The sequence below is a fragment of the Cricetulus griseus genome, chromosome 2 (genome assembly GCF_003668045.3).
Source record: "Cricetulus griseus strain 17A/GY chromosome 2, alternate assembly CriGri-PICRH-1.0, whole genome shotgun sequence".
In the NCBI taxonomy this organism is placed as follows: domain Eukaryota; kingdom Metazoa; phylum Chordata; class Mammalia; order Rodentia; family Cricetidae; genus Cricetulus; species Cricetulus griseus.
In genome coordinates this window covers 363,889,708-363,909,515 of record NC_048595.1, presented here as the reverse complement: position 1 = coordinate 363,909,515, position 19,808 = coordinate 363,889,708, and the positions used below count along the sequence as shown (strand labels likewise).

Below are 19,808 nucleotides of genomic sequence, written 5' to 3'. Positions count from 1 at the left end.
GATGATTTGGGTTTATGTCAACATTATTAACCAATGAATCTTTATATTGGTATCTTTAGCAATTGTTAGTTGGGTATATTCATTGTACAAAGGACTGGGTTTTCCATCGATACATTGTCATTACAAATCTATAATACATTTTGACTGTATTTCCCTCACCTCCACCCCTGTGATCCCTTATTCTCCCTTTTTCTTCCTCCCTCAGCCTGCTCTTCCTTGATTCCCATAAACAAAGTTCTATTTTAATGAGTCCAGTCCCTATGGAAATCAGTATGGATGTTCCTGGAAAAAAAAAACCTAAAAATATGTCTATATATGACCTGATTATACCATTCCTAGGAATATGCCCAAAGGACTCTTCAGTCAATAAATAGCAGCATTGCTTGCACATTCGTCTTTTATTTTTAGCAACTTCTTGAAAACTTCATCCTGACATGGTTTGTATTCTTTGGAGATGACATTAAAGGACCTTTGTTGAGTGCTGACAGAGCACCAGCTCCTCCCTAAATGTTCTCCAGAATCTGAACACTGGGTGCTGTATGTATGCAGCGCTTCCCGCAGCCAAGGAGAACAGGGCCTTGCCAAGCCCTGGGTCCTCCAGCAGATGCCGCTGCCATTTGACCATAAACCCTCCTATGTCTACATATGACCCGATTTATATAACCTGATTATGTCACTCCTAGGAATATGCCCAAGGGACTCTAAGTCAGCAGTGCCTAAACATAAATCTTTATTTGTAGTATTTCTTTTGAAAGCTTCATTCCAACATGGTTTTACACTCTCTTGAGACAAAAAAGATGGTAATAAAAAGGGATTTGGGTGAGTGTAGATGGAGTGTGGAAATGTTGGTATCTTTGGGATGACTTCTTTTTTTTAGCAATTTAATGTGGTAGACTTTTTCGTTTCAATTTAATATGACAATTATGTGATTTTCCCAGAAGGGTATTGTGCAATTATGCATGTTACATGTATAGATCCTGCCACATTTGCAGACATTTGTAGTATCCAAATCAAATAAATTGGCATCATACACCAAAAAGATAACTCAGTTAGGCAGGGTTTACATTCAAGAAAGAACAAATGCTGGGTGTTTTATTTTTTTATTTTTTCTGTAAACATTTCCAGATGCTTGATTGGATGTTTGATGGTTGTCTGTCTTTCTCATTTCCAGGCAATGGCTCAAGTCTGAAGACATTCAGAGAATCTCCCTGCTTTTCTATAACAAGAATATAGAAAAAGAAGTAAGCCATGTTTCCTCTTAAAACTGTATGATTTTCTTTCTGAAATATAAGTTTTGATTTCATTAATGAAACTGGGTGGATACTTTTAATATAGTTTTTCACTAAATACTTTGCTAATACTTGTGTTTGAAACTTTCATTGAATTTGTTCTTTGATGATTTCAGACATGTACATGGGGCATTTTTATTTTTGCACCCCGCAATCTGCACAGCCTCTAACTGGGCCAGGACTTCCTGGCTCAGCTCTACTGCTACCAGGCACTCTTTGGCACATTTCTATTTGCCAACTCTTTCTTTGGCCCTCTGGTATTCTCTGCTCTCCCGGTGGTAAAAGATGCATGGTTGAAATTCAGCAAGAACAGGAAAAGGTAATAGCTAATGTCTGACTGTTTTAGTGTGAAATTTTCTCAGAAAATTCTCAACCTTCCTGATGCTACAATCCTTTCATACAGTTCCTCATGTTGTAGTGACCCACCCCAACCATAAAATTATTTTCATTGGTACTTTATAGCTGTAATTTGGCTACTTCATGAATAGTAATGCAAGTGTCAGTGTTTTCTGATGGTCTCAGGTGGCCCCTGTGAAAGGGACATTTGACCTCCAAAGAGGTTGAGACCCACCAGTTGGGAACCACCACTTTAAACTGAAAAGAAAATGGTTCCTAATTGGCAGTGACGTTACACAGATTGTTTTAATGTTGACAGAATGGCATTTATACCTAGCTACTGCATTAAGGAAATTAGAAAACTTGAACTTTTAATTTTGCTGTGTCTCAATACTTTGGCACAATGACTCTTAGTGAGCTGGTTTAGCCTCAAAGAAGCAGCAGGTGTTTGGTTTTCACAGCTTTGCTAAGCATGGGTTTAAAACACTCATCCCAGGAAGGGTATATGGTTCTGCTAGGCTACCTGCACTCCACTCACCTCTTGTTTTGTATTGATCCAGAGAAAGAACAGGGTTCAGAGGTCATGCCCATCAGCCAGCCTCATACTTACAAGCTCAGCTTGGACACAATGCTTAGGTTAGTGGCAGCATGCCTGACTGTTAAGAAAATTCTGCTTAGAGGGCACAGTTCGTTGCTTCATAGAAACTGAATGGAAACATCAAACTTAGAAGTCTTGATAGTTGGATTTTACAGGCACACAGGTTTCCCTGGTGTATCTGGTCAAGAAGATCAGTTGTCACCTTCTCGGTAAAATACTTTGTCTACAGGTCGTTTCCCAATTAATACTTAATACCTTCCTATCCCTGAGTGATACTAACAGATACAGAAGGCTGTTTATTGTGAGCCCTAGTGTAAGTGACTGTCACACTGTTCTTTCCTGCTCCAAGCCTTTGGTTGGTACCAAAAAGTGATTCCATCTCAACACAAAGTCCTGGAGAAGTTCAAAGATAAGGAAGGAAGGGATACATGGAATCTAATCACATTCCGGCAGTTATGCTAATTACAGCACCCTCAAAAGCATGCAGATCATCCTGGCTATTAAGTCTCAACATTCAGTAGGACAGACATCCTAATGAGGAGGAGGGAATCATCACTAAGAATGCAGCTTTGAGCAAACTGTACACACATTCCCCACATGGACCTACCTGCAGATGCCAACCAGCACTAAGGCAAAGTTCAGAGAACCCTGGTATTTAAGCCCCCTTTCATCCACCTACCCACCGCTTGCACTTCTTGTAAAAGGGGAGAGAATACAAGAAGACATATGGGCAAAGAAGCAAGAGACCTAAGGAAGAGCCATCTTTCAGCACCAAAACCTGTGTGGCTTAAATCCAAGAACAGCATCAGTTTCTTCCTCTCTTGAGCAACAGGCTAGGCCAATATGGATGATAGAGACTGGGAAGCATTTGCAAGAAGTTACCATGCCATTTCACTAAAATTTGTCTCCCTTAGTTTTGTTATGAACTCAGTCTGGGAAATCAGCGATGTGGAAGGCTGCCTTTGGTCTTCCTGCTGCAGAACCCAGGGTTTTGTATTAAGTGAATCCCTTTGCATACTAATCATCAATATTAATGTGAACTCTGGTCTGTAGTTCCTTCAACCAGAAACAGAGACAGAAATAGTTTCTGCCTAACCGTGGGTCTGTTTTCAGGGTTGGGCATTTAGTACCTAAAGCATTCAGAGTTTTTAAATTAGGAACAGAGGCTGTCACCACCACCTACCACAGTCATCATTGATGTGGTGGTGTCTGGCTTTGTGTTCCCCACTAAGTCAACCAGGAGCAGTCCTGGAGAGGCAGCCAGCATGGTGAGTTAGGCTTTGGTCCTGTATGGTCGACAGAACTCCTCCCTCCCTATTGATGATGCTGGACAAGAGAAAGGAGGCCCACTGGGCCAGCCTTGGAACCAATCCCACACACCTTCTGTCTTCTGTCTTCATCCAACACTTTTAGTTGCATTGAGGATAAATAATGAAGTAAAATGCTGACATACAAGCATCCTGTATGTCTGTCATTTTCTTGGTGCTATTTAAAAGTGTTATTATTTGGAAAGTCATTCCCTTTCCCCAAATAATGCTAGAGTAGGGAAACTGGGGCACAGGCAAGTTCCACAGAGCCCTTCCACTCAGCTTCTTCTGGGATGTTTCCTTCCTCACTGCCTTGACTCTGTTCCATACATCTGGGTTTCCAACACTCGCACTCATGTATTGCAGTACATGTAAGAACTGTAAGTCACTCACAGTTCATCTGAGGGGAAGGACACCCTGGCTGCCTGAGATGGCAGCCATACCTTGTTTCTGCTGAAATCCGCAATTCACAAGCATCATCCTACCCCAGATACAATGAAACTGCTGGGTAGCTGTGCGCAGCTTTTCTCCTCAGTTTCAACCAACCATCTCACAGTGTTCTTTCCCTCCTCAGTACCGAGCCACCGCACTGCCAGCATTCAAGTACTATGTGACCTGCGCCTGCCTCATCTTTCTCTGCATCTTCATCGTACAGATTCTTGTGTTGCCAAAGTAAGTCCGGAGCCCACCCCCCTGAGGGTTCTCAGCTGGTGTGCCTCCCTCCTGGAGCCTGGGTTTATCTAAAGTATATGTAAGAATGCTAATTTCCAAATAGAGGGGCCATTAACCGTATCACAGCAGTGGCCAGGTAACTGCGAATCTTGATGTCAACTTCTGGCCTCCTCCACGGCACACATACACAAAAGAACACACATGCCCATATGTGTGTATGTGCCAACACAGTGCTGTTATTGGATGAAAGGGCAACACCTTCAGGCTCCACCCACTCACAAAAAAAGCATGCTATTGAGACTGAGGCAGCTGGCATCTCACCTCAGAGTTATTAGTCTCGTTAGAACAAACTCTAAGAACAGACTCAGAAGAAAGCTTGAGTACAATTTTGTTAGCCTTTGAAAGAAACGAGCAGGGCAGGTAAGCATTGACTCTTAGAGAATTCCTGGAGGAAACTGATAGAAATGGAGAAGAGAGAAGCCTATGCCTTATGTAAATAACTTGTGGTGGGGGGGGTAGAAATGTTGGAGTAGGGTGTAACTTTAGGGGAGAAACAAGGACGCCCAAAAGTGCCCAGGCTTTGGCCAGTATCTGAAAGAAGGAGATGGAGAAAAGGAAAAGTTACATTTTTCTGAGTAATTCATAAAGTCAGGCAGACTTAACCAGTGTTCACCAAGTGACTATACTGAGGGCTAAGTTTCTGAGAAGGGAAAGTATGTTATTCCTCCCATCCCTTTAGCATGGCTAGTCAGGTGATTGACAGGCCCAGCTGGATTAACTGGTATGTTCTGGGGGTAGCTTAAAATGTTAGATCTCCATCCAAGACCCAGAATAGATTCCAGTCTCTTGGAAGGGAAAATAGCCAACACTAGTGAGCATCAGCAGAGCGACATCAAAGGTTACTGTAGCAATCTTTCCTCTAAAGAGGTTAACATTGTATAGGAGCTGTGCTGAGACCAGGGCAGGCAAGGGGGAGAGGGAGGGGCGGGGCTAGACACAGTCATTTCCATTGTGAAAACCAGAGAGATCCAGTTCCAAAGCTGTTCACCAGACAGCAGCAGTCTGGACTGGTGTTCTGGTCACATCCCTACATGTAGCCAGGGAGGTGTTGTAATTTAAAAAGCTCAGCGATAGAGAAAGATGCCATGCAGCAGAGCTCAAGTGGAGGGATTATTTTTTATTAGGGGAAAGGAAATGGGGAAAGGGGGAGGGGGGACCAACCTCTCGGGACAGGAGTAGCAGGAGAGAGGAAAGAGATGTGGCAGGGATTGGGGTTGGGGGAGAGACAGAGAGACAGGCCAAGAAGCAGAAAGAGAAAAGGACACACAGAGAGAGGGGATGGGAGGTGGGCAGGTCCCTTTTAAAAGGGAACATAGTGAATATGCACAGGTGGCTCTTAGTGGCTGAAGCTGAGGGTGTATCCTATCAGAACCCCAAGAGCAAGCCAGTACAGATGCCTGAATACTGACAGGAGAATTGTTCAGAACCTGGATCCCTCCTGCTTGTAGGGTCTCTGCTCTAAGTTGTCTGTCTAGTTTTCATCTACCACTTTTGCCATCCGGATTCCTAAAGGACCCTCCTTCCTCCACTTTCTTAACATGGCTAAGATAGCTCTCCTTTTTATATTTTAAGCAAAGTTTTAAGGATCTTATCATTCTTATAATAAATGGATATAGAGAAAATTTTCTGAAATAGATTTTTCTCTTGTCACTGCCTATTTTGTAGGAGCAAAAAAAAAAAAAAAATTCAGTCAACCAAGATTAGTCATGTGCTGCAATTTATCCTGTGTAGCTCGGCTAGGATTTGTGGGCATCGAGTGTCGGGTTTTTTTTTTTTTTCAGATGAAGATGCTTAACAATTAGAAACAAATTTTTCCTTCCCCTCTATACTGCAAAGGCTTTTATCCTGGGCGCTGAGCCAAAGCAATGGCATTTATAGGAGAAACAGCAAGGCAAGGCATTATTCATATATACAGTTCCTCAGCTGTCTCCCCTGTTTTGGAGGGGTTCCCACCAGATTTCCGCTTTTCCCACAAATTAACATCAGCAGACATGAGCCACAGGCACCCTTCTCTGCTGAAAAAAATAAAATAAAATTCTCAGTGAAATTTCCCGCTGTCAGCTGATCAGCTTCCCATTCAAATATGCCAACAAATTAAATTCCTTTCCAGTTCCAGGCCTGCACCAGCTGGTACATGAGAGAAATGTTCGTCCTCTCCTCTCTGCCAGGGAGCAGAGGCATGTTGGTGGAATCACATTGCCCAGGGAGCTGGGGCCTCATTGCTACTGTCCAACGAGTTCACTCATTTTCTCACTCATTTTCGTGTATCTGCCCATCAAGTGAACCTCTGTATAACCCACATCCTAAGTGATGCAAGGGCTGTTGCTCTCTGGAAGGAGCTGGAAACATGGGTGGCTGTTTTAAAAACATCCCGAAAGAGGACAAAGACAGAACAAAAAAAATAAACAAAGACACTTCATAGTTCTCAGTTTTAAGAAAGGCAAATAAGAATTCTTAAAAATTAAAAAGGAAAAAAAATGGCATTACATCACACCCTGTTGGTTGTGGCATTCTTGTCTCTTGGGTTCTGCTACATCTTGAAAGGCCCAAGAAAAGTCCATTCTCTCAAACTTCATCACATACTTGTTTTTATATTGAAAACTCGGGTGACTATTGGACATGAGCCCTGTGGAGTCCACACAGGCCACCTTTCCCCACTGGTGTTGGCAAGCTAAGAGGAAGGCTCCTGCAACACAGGCCATGCCTGTCCTATGTTCTTGTTGAGTTGCCTCTCTTCCTCCACTGTCTCTTTCTATTTAAATGATGTTTGCTTTGAAATGTTTCAAAGACACAGAAAAGGATGAAGAGTAATGTCACAAACATTCCAGTGTTCCCAGCACAGACTTTTTCAAATGTATGCGGCAGGTGTGCTCTTTCCTGTGGGCACTGTTTGGATTCAGGTGTGTTTCCTAAGTTGTCTTTTTAATTTGTTCAGTCCTACCTCATATTATATTCTCATCGTATTTGCTCACGAGTGCTCTGATGTCTACCATCTTATCTTGTGCTAACTGCTTGTATTTGGATCCATGTTCCTAACTTTTAAAGGATTATTCCGTTCTTTAACTCTTACTGGTTCTGAAGCATGGATGTCACAGATTTAATTCATATGGATGCAACCCGTTCTCTGTTATTGCAGTCTCATTTTATGCCTTTGTGGGGAATGTGTCTTCTCTGTGTCCCATCAGGGCTTTTGTCTCTTCTGGTTTCTTGGTGTGGATGTGCATCTGTTCCTATACACCTAGGTGACAGGGATAGCATTTCCTGTCTCTGCTGAGCTCCTGAGCTTTGGTCTCCATAGGCATCGTTTCCCTTCCATCCCAGAGCTCCCAGCTGTGTGTCATGTTTCCAATCTGGGCTGCAAGCTATGCAGTTCTTCCTTCAGGTTCCATGGCTTTGAGGGTTTGTGCTTCATTTGGATTAATTCCATGCCCATCTTACATTTTTAATTTCAACGTGTGTCTCCTGGGTTCTTGTGAAAATAGGACTTCTAATGGATACAGTTCTAAATTTTTTCCTGTGGATTTTGAACATTCACTTTTCTTTATCTGCTGTAACAAAATTGCTGGTTTCATTCCATTACTTACGGCTCATAAGTACATGGATTGTGCCATTTGGTCTGCTGACTATCTCATGGAGATATTTTATTTCACTATTTCCAGTTTAGACATGATTTCAATGCAAGGGCTCTGGTTCACAGTCACCTCATCCATTCTGCATTTAAAGATGTCATCATAAGGTGGCTTTTGGTGCCAGACATCTCTGGGGTTCACCTGTTCAAGGTGCCACCTTTGGTTACATCTCTAGATATAAAATGCTACACCCAATAAGTCATGTAGATTGGCATTAATGCCCATGGCACAAAATGAGGATATCTTGAATGTCTACGATGCCCCTTTCCACTAAGGGTCCCAAAGATAGTATTCGTCCCTCAAGATTTCCAGGCCTGCTTTCTACTCTGTAATAGTGCAGCACTTCCTGGCCCCTGACTTCACAAAAGTATCTCAATTCCAGCTCACAATTGATCTGATCCGTGGACACATCCTTTACTCTGGTAGGTGTTAAATCTCAGACCATACAGACCGCACCGGGTTCCCTTGGGTCTGTCGAGTATCGGTGCCCCTCGGTGTTTGATGTCATTCTTGTAGCTAGTAATTTTATGTCTTATTTAATCTGTGTGAAGAATAATTTGTTGCATTGCATGAAGCATTTTCCTTGACATTCATACCTCTCACGTTTGCTGACACTCCCCTTCCTTGTTTTCTGACTTTGTCCAGTTATAGTGAGGTTGCATCTTCTTCATCACTCCCTCTCATAGTGCATGCATATCTGTGTATTTGTAACTTTAATTAGTAAGTGATAATTGTTCATACTTACAGGGACATGGTGTGATATTTTGATAGTTATGGGTATGGGGTAAATTTAAAATCAAGGTAGTTATATGTATTACCTTCTAAATCTTTTCTAAATCAAAAGAGGCAAGCCTTTATTAGGAATGAGTTAATGAGCAAATGAATGACTAACAGAGAGACTTTTTTACTTGGAAGTGGTCAGTGGAGGAAAGCATTTTCTGGAAACAGGTTCTGGAACCTTCTTTATCCAGCCGAAATTTTGGAACGTGGCTCTAGCTTGAGGATTTGAGTAGAATTAATTGAATTACAGCTTGACTCCTCTTTGCAGGGTTGTTGTGCCTGCACTGTACACGTATAATTTTACTATGGATACACACTTCTTTGAAGACCAAATAATATTCAAACACGGAGCACTTTTTGTGTGTTTCAATTATTTTATTCAAATTATCTGTCAAACTCAATGATTGTGTTAGACCAGGCATCGTGAAAAATCGCTGAAGCAAGGATAAGCTTTTCTAATAATGTTTAGTTAGATATCCTGTGTTTCATTATCCCAAGCTAAGCTAACGGTGATGATACTTAAGAAAATTTAATAGCAAAATTACAACTTCGGTATGATTACTTCTACTTACACTCCGTCAATTTCCTTACTCATTTAAAGATATATTTTCAGTAATTCTTTGATACTTTTTTTTCCAAAGGGCCAATTTTTTAGTATTATCTCAAAAGAAGAAAATAATGTGAAAACAGTACCATTCATACCCAGTAGAAATAGACTTGGTTTCCTTGGCTCCTGTTATGGGAAGTAACTACAGTGGAGGCCCTTTGCTCTGATGGGTCATCAAAAGCTAGAACACACCACCGAAGAGCAGGGATGGGGTGAGTTATGAGAAGCAGAGTCTAGGCAGGTTGTGGCAACTCCTGTACCATGGCCCACCATAACAGTTATGGATGTCTTACCCAGTGCTCTGAGCCGCCAAGGAGTGTATGAAACAGAGGGCGTGACCTGGATGTGCTTTGGTGTGATGTGTTTGCTTCCGGAGCAGGGAATAAACGAGACTGAGTAAGTTGTGGTAGTTTGCATGGAGATGCCACTGAATGGGATAAAAATGGTCCCATTCTGAGCTGCAGTATAAAGAGTGATGCTTTGATATGGAAATTATCAGAGGGCTGTTTTGTGGATACAAAAAATTATCAGTTTTGTTTGTGTGCTTCATTTGAGAAGCCAGGAGAATAGCCTACCATTCTATAGAAAGAAAGCATCCTGAATTAGGGACAGACTTGAGGAAAAATGTAGATCCCAGGGCTCATTTTTTACAACAAGGATGTGTGCATGCATTAGACACCAGGTGCTTTTGTTTTGGGGAGGAAGGGAGTTTGTGAACTTTGGAATCTGGAAGAAGTTGCATTGAGAAACAATCTGGAAAATTCATTACTCAGATAGACTTTAAAGTCTATGAAAGGGTTAGCACTCATGGGAGTTAGACAGTGAGAAAGAGTATATGCTTTCCTTAGGATAAAACATGTTGGGAAATTCAAGCCTCCAGTCTGTATGATAGCCATGAAGGGAAACTTTGTTAACCAATAACAATCTTTTCTCTCTCCCACATTTGAGGACCTTCAAGTGGTCTGAAGACCTCAAAGCTGGGTCTAATCATCAGGAAGCCAGCTACTGTGGCCATGACTATGTGAATTTCTTTCCCTCTCCTGAACTTACACTTCTCTTCTGCTCTCGGTTGCTGCTGAAATCCCTCTCATTTTAAAGCTGTAACATTTATTTATAAAGGAGAGTTCCAATTGTTTCATGACGACTTGTCATTAAGTGTTCTGTCCCCTCCACTATTGCCCATGATGACTGCCATTCAGAAGTCCTGAATAGAGTGGAGTGGTCTTCCCCCGAGGGATAAGTCAGGGTGGCAAGGTAAAGAAAGGACGTGTCATATCACCTTGAGTTAAGTTCCAGAGGAAGGCATCATGTTTATGCAATGAATGACTTATAATGAGATTGAATTGTAGGCTTTGAGAGAATGTGCTTCTTCTGTGTTATTCTCCCCCAGAAATGAATGACTCTGTCTTTGTTAGAGCCACCTTTATCACTTGAAGTCAAAAATCATAGAAGGGGAAAGGACTTTGTCTCCAATCAGGCTTTTCCAAAAAAATGTAACAATATACCTGATTAAAGTGTCGAAGTCAAACATCGCCACTAAAGGGTGTAATTTTCAAGGAAAAGTCACTAACTTCTCCGTAAGGTTATAAAGCAATTATACACATGTCTTTAAAAGAAACAACTTTGCAAGAAGAGAGTTAATTGAAACTGATTAAGTTGCACAAACATTTTGGTGTGCATAATGGGTTGGAGCATGCTTTTTGAAAGAACGAGCTGGTGACACGGTGGTAATTAAGAGCTTTTGACCAACCACTGCTTTGACTCGTGGTATTTCTTGTTCTCTGGTGTCTTCCATTACAAAGTACCATTGAATCCATAATTTGGAAACAACAGGAATTTATATCAAAATGTTTTAGAAAGCAGAAGTCTGTTTTCAGGGTGGCCACATGTATTGGGTCTATTGAAGAACCTCTTACAGTTGGAGACTAACTCCATTAGGATGATATGCACACATCTCACACAAGCATTCAATACATAGCAGCCTTAGAAGAGACAAATATCTATATAAACAATAATGACATGTGTGCCAATGTTTACTGCTATAAGGATTTAGAAAATGGCATTAATAGGTTCTCCTCTAGGGTCTGTGACCTCTCCAGAAAACAGGAAGTTAGCTAGTTTAGTACTAGGCATGAATTCCCACCTATTGAGTGGACCTATTAGACAGCTATTGGTTACCCCTGAGATAAATATGCCACTGTTGTAATACTGAGGGTATCTTGTAGGACTGGTCATTATTGTGGCTTGTGACCTATATACAACTAGATAGGATTATTGATTTTTTTTTTCCTTGGCAGCTTGCATAGCACCTTTGGATACTATAAGAGCTGGTCCACTCCTTGCTCTATAAACAAGGATGGGTCCTGGAGTAAATTTATGAGCTTCCTGATTACTGTTTCATGAAACACTAAACTAAACTTCTCCCTTTCAAATTCATGGCCTCTTTTTTCATTAATTGTTGTTATATACATATGTGTATATACATATATATTCCTAAATACACAGATACGGCTTGCTCAGTCTGCCTAATGTTTCCTGTATGTAGTTGTTTCTAGGGATGACTCTGGTGTTGGATAATTTGTTGGTGTGTTCTTCCCTGAGCAAGACTGAGCTTCTCACTAAGCTGCCTTTGTGGAGGGTTGAGATGTGCTTTCCCCATCCACGTTAGCATTCTGTTGTTCTTGTTCAGCTCATGGTCGGATAGTCCTGTTGGTGAGACTTCATGGGTGTAGGTTCAGATGTTACCAGGAGGCACAGTCTCACAGCCATCTTCTTCTTCTGCAATGTTCCCTAAGTCTTGGGTGCAGGAGTTGTGTTATAGATGTATCTGTAGGGACTGGGCTCCACAAATCTCCATTTTGGTTGGTTGTGGTTTACTAAAATAAGTTTTATCTTTTGGGTGGGGGGAAAGTTCCTCGATGCTAAGTGAGGACACTTATCAGTGGGGCTAAGGACAAGTATTCAGAATGTAGTTAGGGACTATGTTTTTTAAATCGGTGGTTGTGGTTTCTCCCCCAAAATTTGGAACTTCACTAGCCCTGGTTAGTTGGCTGTGTTTCTGGTGTCAGACATGATTTCCCTGTTGTTGAGTCTTTATCCAATCAGAAGACTGGTGGTTATGACGAAGTATTTATGCCACTACTGCACCCTAAGGGTTATCTCAACATGCTTGCCCTTGTTGCTGTTCAAAGGTGTCATAACTGGGGGTAGGACTGTTTTTTACTTCCCTTCTTTAGAACCTTGAGTCTTATTATGATATAGTCTCCAAGAGAACTAGCAATCAAAACTTCCTGTGTCCTGAAGCATCTCTTTGAAGGAAAAAAAGAAAATTTATTGGAATGGTCAGATATATTGACAAACCCAGAGTCCTAGTGGGAAATACGTTTACACTCCACTATTCACAGGTCAAGTGAGAATCTAACTCCTCAGAAAATCTCTCAAAGTTTTCAGATAGCACATTTTGTTATCAACAGTAAGTAAAAAATTTGGCATTTTAAAAATATGTAAGACATAGTAGAAATATGACACTCTGTCACACACAGAGCAAAAATAAATTATCATAATGGGGAAAACAGAATCTTCAGTTTCTGCTCGGATATAATGAAATTAGAAATAACAAGGGCCAACCAAAAATAGCCACCCTGCAGAATTTGGTAATCACATTTTTAATTATTCTCATATTAAAAGGAGATGGAAATTGAAATTATAGACTTTGTGGACAAGAGTAAAAATGAGTATCTATAAATCAAAAGCAATAGGGTTTGACTCAAAGAATAATTGTTGGAATATTTATGTCCTTAAATACATTTATTAGAAAATATAAAATACTAATAATAAAAATGTTTAAAAGAATAGCATAAATTTCAATAAAGTTATTTTAAGTCGAATTGGAAGAAAATAATATAGAAAAGTAACAGCCCTTAATAATGAAACAAAAACTCCAAGTTTTGAGTTCAGCAAAATATGTGGTTCCGAGGCTCATCCATTTTTAGAAATAAAAATATTAAGCATAAGAAGAAATTATTTCAAATCTGAGTATTTTTTAATTATAGGAAAATCTTACATGGGATTTTGTGATTTATTTTTAAATTATAATTACAGTATTTTCCTCCTCCCGTTTTCTTCTTCCATCTCCTCCACTGCATTCCCCCTTATTCTCACTCAAATTTAAGACTTCTTTTTCTGTATTTGCTGTTGTGCCTATAGATATATTCCTAAATACACAAATACAACTTCCACAACCCATATAATGTTATCTGAGGGTTGACCACATGTTTTGGATAACCTGGGGAAGACCCTTTCTCTGTCTCTCATCATTCTCCATTTGTCTAGTGTTGAGACCCATGAGATATTGTTCCTATGTTAGCATGTCTGTTGGTAGTGTTGTTGTTCAGGTCTTGTTTATATATCCATGGTGATGAGACTTCTTGGGTTTAGCCTTTCTGAAATTTCTAGAAAAACAGTCTCACAGAAAACCTCCCATTTATCTTGCCACCCTCTTTGTTGCAATGATCCCTGAGCCTTAGGTGTAGGGATTGTGCTGTACATGTTACATATAATTTTTATGTAACTTAATGTTACTTAAAAATCCAAATAAAATAGGTAGTTTCACAGTGATGTTATCAAGATTGATTTAAGAAACAGAAACAACAAACATGGCAGAATCATGGAATGCCTGCTAATAAAAACAGATCTCAGTCAAAACTATAATTGCACTGTGCATGAAGAGATTGCTCAGTGGTTAAGGTTAGTTACTGCTCTTGCAGAGGGTCTAGGTTCCCAGGACCAACATGGTGGCACACAACTATCCATAAATCCAATTCTAGGGGATCCAATGACTTCCACTGACAGTAGGGCTATACACAGTATATATACATGCATGCATGCATACATACATACATACATACATACATACATACATACATACATACACCCATGTGCTCTGAGGGGATAATGTTCTGGGTAAGGGAATTTAGGGAGCACATAGTATTTACCTCTGCTAGCCTCTAAGTAGCCTTGAGTTCCATCTCACTCCTTTTTGTGTATTAGAAATTTGATGGTCCATGATGCCAGTCAACAATCTAGACTTGATATACATAACCATCTTATAAGGATATTATTTGAAATCACCCTGACTCGGTGCCAATTGTTGGTTTGAATTGATGTTTACAGCTCTTGTTGAAGCCACCATAATCATCTCTTGAAATATTGTAGGTGTATGGGACAATGGGCTGATAGCTTTGCCCCATTTAGAGGGCTTTAGGTGTTACTCAGTACATTAACCGCTTATTTTGTTGCTTTTCCTGGGCTCCTGCAGGATGATTGTACTTACTCATTTGTATCTGGTTCTTCTTTTCCCTTCCTTGTCATCTGGAGGTTCTCTACTCTTCAGTGTCACTTTCATCTGTTTCTTCGCTATGTCTAGCCAATTGCATTGGCACAAGTTTCCATGGTGGCCTCAGACTACATCCAACCAGTTAAGAATGTTTCATTTGAGTTTCAGTTTCAATTGTTCATGATGCTTTCACCCCTTCTCTGAGTCCTGATTTCTTCTCAAATGGGATTAAATGGTATTTAAACATTCTTTAGTTATTTAAAGCACCACTCAGAAATACATCAAATCCCTTTTTTCATGTTTATTTGTGTACTCTCTCTCTCTCTCTCTCTCTCTCTCTCTCTCTCTCTCTCTCTCTCTCTCTCTCTGTGTGTGTGTGTGTGTGTGTGTGTGTGTGTGTGTGTGTGTGCTCATATGCTCACATGTGTGGGTGCACTCGCCTATGGGTACATGCATGTGTACATGCATGTGGGGGTCAGATGTTAACACTGGGTGTCTTCTTCTATCACTCTCCATTTCATTCACTGAGAAGGAATCTCTTGTGAAGCTGATGCTCACCGATGCAGCTAACCCAACGAGCCAGTTTGCCCTGGGGATCCTCTGCCTTCCCCTTCTAAGTGCTAGGAACATGACTTCTGCACTGGCCTGTTTTATTATTGGGTACTGAGGATGAAAACTCTAGTCTTTATCCTTACAAGTAAGTGCTTTTATCAACCGAGCTTTCTCCACAACCCTGACACACAGATCTCATATGTGAGCCTGAAACCCAATTGGGCAGATTCTACTTAGTGGACATGCATCTCGTGTGATCAAAGGATGCTTTTATGTTTGTTGACTCGATCACTCATGTGCATGGCCTGTCCTGTGAAATCCTGAAGAAATTTAGGAGGCACTTAACTGTGTCCGAGTTGAATAAGATTGAATCTGGGTAGAAGGCTTGGAAGACAGTGGAGACTCAGTATCCCTGGGGACACTAGTAATGAGGGTAGGATGAGATGCTCAAGGTGGTCATGGTGGCATCCAGAGAAACAGTAGCCCCTAAGACACCGGTAGCAGCCAAGAGGCAACTCAGGTGATGGGATGGGCAAATGGAGCATAAAATAGGTACACAGAAAATGGTCCTTCCTTCCATAAAGTACCAGTGCTATGGGACTGTGTTGTTCTGCCATTGCTTTCAACACTTTCCCAAGGACATACATTTCATTTGATTTTGCTTCATTTTTCATTTCTAAAAACTATATATGTATCTATACATACATACATACATACATACATACATACATACATACATACATACTGAGGGTTGAAGTCATGATTTAGTCATGTCCTAATTAAGTGAAAACTGTCACTGGTGCTTTCCAAAGGGACCTCCATGCTAACCTGTTGCTTTTTGTTTCCTGGTAGAACGTCCACCCTTGGCCTCTCCTTCGGAGCTGCGTTTCTCTCCCTCATCTTCATCCTCTTTGTCTGCTTCGCTGGACAGCTTTTGGTAGGTGCTTCAGATATAGAACTTCTTTGGAAAGTGTGTTAATTGTGTCAAAATAGCTTCAGTGTTTCAGAAGCAAGGGTGTTGCTCACTGATATTTGAAGAGCTGTGGTTTCTAGCATCCTTCAGGCCAGTGGGAGAGATGCCTCAGGTACAAACTGAAGTAATCTCAGAGATAACGAATACAGTTGTTTAACAGCTATTACCATGTCAGATGGCTTTTCCCACTGGAGGTGGGGCCTCACTCTATAGCTCAGGCTGAACTCCCACTTACCATCCTCTCCAGCTTCCCAAATAGCTGGGGAAATGGATATAAACCACTGCACCCAACAAAAACGTTGGGCATCACTTCATAAGTCTCATCTGTTTGTCAACTGTTTTTAAATCATCTCTGAGTTTCAGACTACTTGTAGCAGTGAATGCAAGTATGAGAAGGTTTTTATGTAAAGGGCAATTAAAATATTTTTAAATACAACTTTTAAATCTAGTTTGAAGACATTAAAAAGCTGGAAGCTAACAAATGGAAACACACCATGTATTTGTGTTTGAAGCCAACCACTGTACAGTTTCATAATTTACATGCTAGCTAAACACTAGTTAGGAACATAAAAATTATCTTTTCATTTGTTTGCATAGTAAGCAAGTGTCGCTAGCTGGCCAGAGCACTGTGAGAACTATCTTGGAAAGCCAACAAAACAATATAATATATAAGTCGGTGTTTCATTTCACTGAACACAAGTGAAAATAGGAGATGCTACCCAAACTGAGCACCAAGCATGCATGTGGTACACAGACATTTATGCAGGCAAAGCTTCCATGGACATATAATACTCACTGTGAGAATACACATGGTTTTCCATGACCCACAGTCTTCCCTGTATGGAAAAGCACACAGACTCACTCTTCTCCTTGTGCCCCAGAGCCTACTGCAGCCCACTTTTCTGGCTTTCAGCACTAGAACCTTCACTGTGGCTCCACTACAAATCCCGCTCTGTTCTAAAAATAATAGTTTACACCCCTGTGCCCAAGAAGCTGTGTTTGCCATTGACATGGAGATGGGGCATGGAGGATACTGGCTCTGTTACTTTCCAGAAAATACGATGATCCTTCTTATGCCTCCCTTTTGGCCTCAGAGACTCCAGCCTCTTTATTATTAATAACATAGCTCTTAATCCCCCTGTTCTAAAACTGTGGACTCCCAAGTTCTATCAAGATGAAATTAACAGTTCCCCATTACCACCACCCTTCCTGTGGGCTTCCAAAACCCTGGTACCTACTTGCCACTCAATAGCAAGTTCTCTGTGACTCTCTGGTGTCTCTGAGAAAATTTCAAAGATGCAAATGAACCAGTGTCTGCCTCCCCCTTGAAAGACTGTAACGTGCCAGGGATTGCAAAGGCTAAACTTGAAGACATTTGTCTTTTTATTTACTTGGAAAATTAGTATACAGAAAGGAACAGATTTCCTTAGTACATTTTTATACATGGATTGCTCTAGATTCCTCCTCCCCTGCTCAGCACCCTCATCTCTCCCTCACTGGATCCCTTCCATCCCCAGTGTTATCCTCTCTATTTTCATGTCTCATATATTTTGTTGCCTGCCCCCAACCCACTCCTTAAAAGTAGCCCCCCCAACTCATGTTTCTTTCATAGTTTCAAGGCCTATACTTGTTTTCACTACCACATAAATATACACCTGCAGTCCTAGCATCTGAAAGGGAGAGATCACTACAAGTTCAAGGCCAGCTTGGTCAACATAGTGAGTTCCAGGACAGTCAGGGTTACAAAATAAGACCCTGTCTCAAAATGTAAATTAAGATCTCTAATCTGAATATGAGCGAGATCATGTGTTATTTGTGTTTCTGAGTCTGGGATACTGTATTTAATATAATTTTCAGACATATCATATTCCCTTCAAATTTCATAATTTCTTTATTGCTGAATAAAATGTCATTGTGTGTGTATCCATTCTTACTGGTCACTCCTACATTTATGGGTACCCAAACTGATTTCATTTCCTTGCTGTGTGACTACCACAGCAACAAACATGGTTGTGCAAATAACTCTGGGGTGTATGCCCAGGAGTGGTATATCTGGGTAATACAGCAGTTCTATGTTTAGTGTTTTGAAAAACCTCCAAACTAATCTGTGTTGGCTGCACCATCTCACAATCCCACCAGCAATGAATAAGAGTTCCTCTTTCCCAACATGTGTTGCCATTTGTTCTCTTGATAGACACTCCAACTAGAGTAAGATCTCTCTCATCATGACTATAGTAGAGTAGATCTCTCACTTGAAAAAAAAAAAACAAGAAAAAAAGGAACCAAACACTTTAAAAAAAAAACCTGAAATGCTGAAACTGCAAAGGAGGAATAAAAAACACTTCAAGTTATAGGCATAGACACAAACTTGAGTTAACAGGACTTCAGTAGTAGAGGAGGTAACCCAAGAACTGACAAATGACATTACATGAAACTATGTGAAAGGAAAATATTGGCAGAGGAAACAGCCTGCAGAATGGGATAAAATCCTTGTCAGCTATGGTTCAAATAGACAATTGGTATCCAGAATGTATAAACATGTACAAATTGAACACCAAAAACTATAAACCTGCTAATCAACAAATGAGCCAATGAACTGAATAGATGGTTCTCAGAAGAGGAAGCACAAATGGCTAATAAATATTTTCAAAGTTATTCAACAGCCTTGCCTTCAGGAAAACACGTATTAGGATATTTCTTGAACATTCAATAAAGGGATTCTTGGCTAAGGCTCCCCAGTGTCCATTTGTAATTTCGGGAAGGAATTCTCAACCTAGTAAGGGTTCTTTTGGTGTTCATAGGATTCTGTAATGGTTGTTAAACTGTCACCAGCAAGGGCATTGATAAATGACTGGTTTAGAGAGTGTTGAGTGTGTGTTGTACAATGCCTTACAAATAAAATGGAAAATTGTATTTATCACAGATACTCTATGGTGGTCATGGAAAGATGGTGCCACCAACTGGCTTCTCATTTTCTGGGCCCTGGAAAACGTACTGGTTGCATAAAATTTGATGGGATTTTTAGGGGGAAATGCTGACCACGCCCACTTGGGGGCTGGCACAGGTGATGCTGACCTTGCCTACGTGGTCAGAGTGACAGAGCAAGGCTTTAAATATCAGGCACACATGCATGAAGCTCTCTTTTCCCTCTCCCGCCTGCCTGAACAGGACTGGCTCTGTCACATGAGTACTTCCTAATAAACCATTTGTTTTCAAACTAGTTCTGACTCCTTGCGATCCACTTTAGCTGGTGTCAGAAGTAGTTTTGATTCTGAACCCACGGGTGAGTCTGGCCTTTGGCAGGATTTATTCCCCTGCTGCATCAGTGCCCAGGTAACCTTTCATCTTTCCCTCCCAACCCCCTTGCTGAGAAACACCCATAGCACTAATTGCCACAGAGTCTCTCCGACACACACACGCACACGCACACGCACACGCACACCTACCTACCTCCAAGCCCATTCCAACTGGGCCTAAGAACCTGCTCGTCACTCTCCATCGTTCAGCCCAGCAATGGTTTCTACCCTGTGGCTTCTGTGGCTTGGAACTGAGACAAGCCAGGCCACGGGTTTCCTCCATTTTCAGAAACCCAAGGCTCCTGCCCTTCCGTGTTAGCTTTGCAGCCACAAAGTGCACTGCCCAGCGCACAGCCACGTGGCACCGAATACTG

The 19,808-nt window shown here is 41.1% G+C and overlaps 1 protein-coding gene across 1 annotated transcript in view; it reads left to right on the top strand.

The window, feature by feature from the left end:
• The window catches only part of Adcy2 (adenylate cyclase 2), a 359,351-nt gene that overhangs the window by 275,451 nt on the left and 64,092 nt on the right, over nucleotides 1-19,808 (top strand). The window contains exons 13-15 of the mRNA XM_027400117.2: nucleotides 1,172-1,241; nucleotides 4,105-4,202; nucleotides 16,018-16,102. Coding sequence (XP_027255918.1) covers nucleotides 1,172-1,241; nucleotides 4,105-4,202; nucleotides 16,018-16,102 — 253 coding nt within the window. The remainder of the gene's footprint in view (nucleotides 1-1,171; nucleotides 1,242-4,104; nucleotides 4,203-16,017; nucleotides 16,103-19,808) is intronic.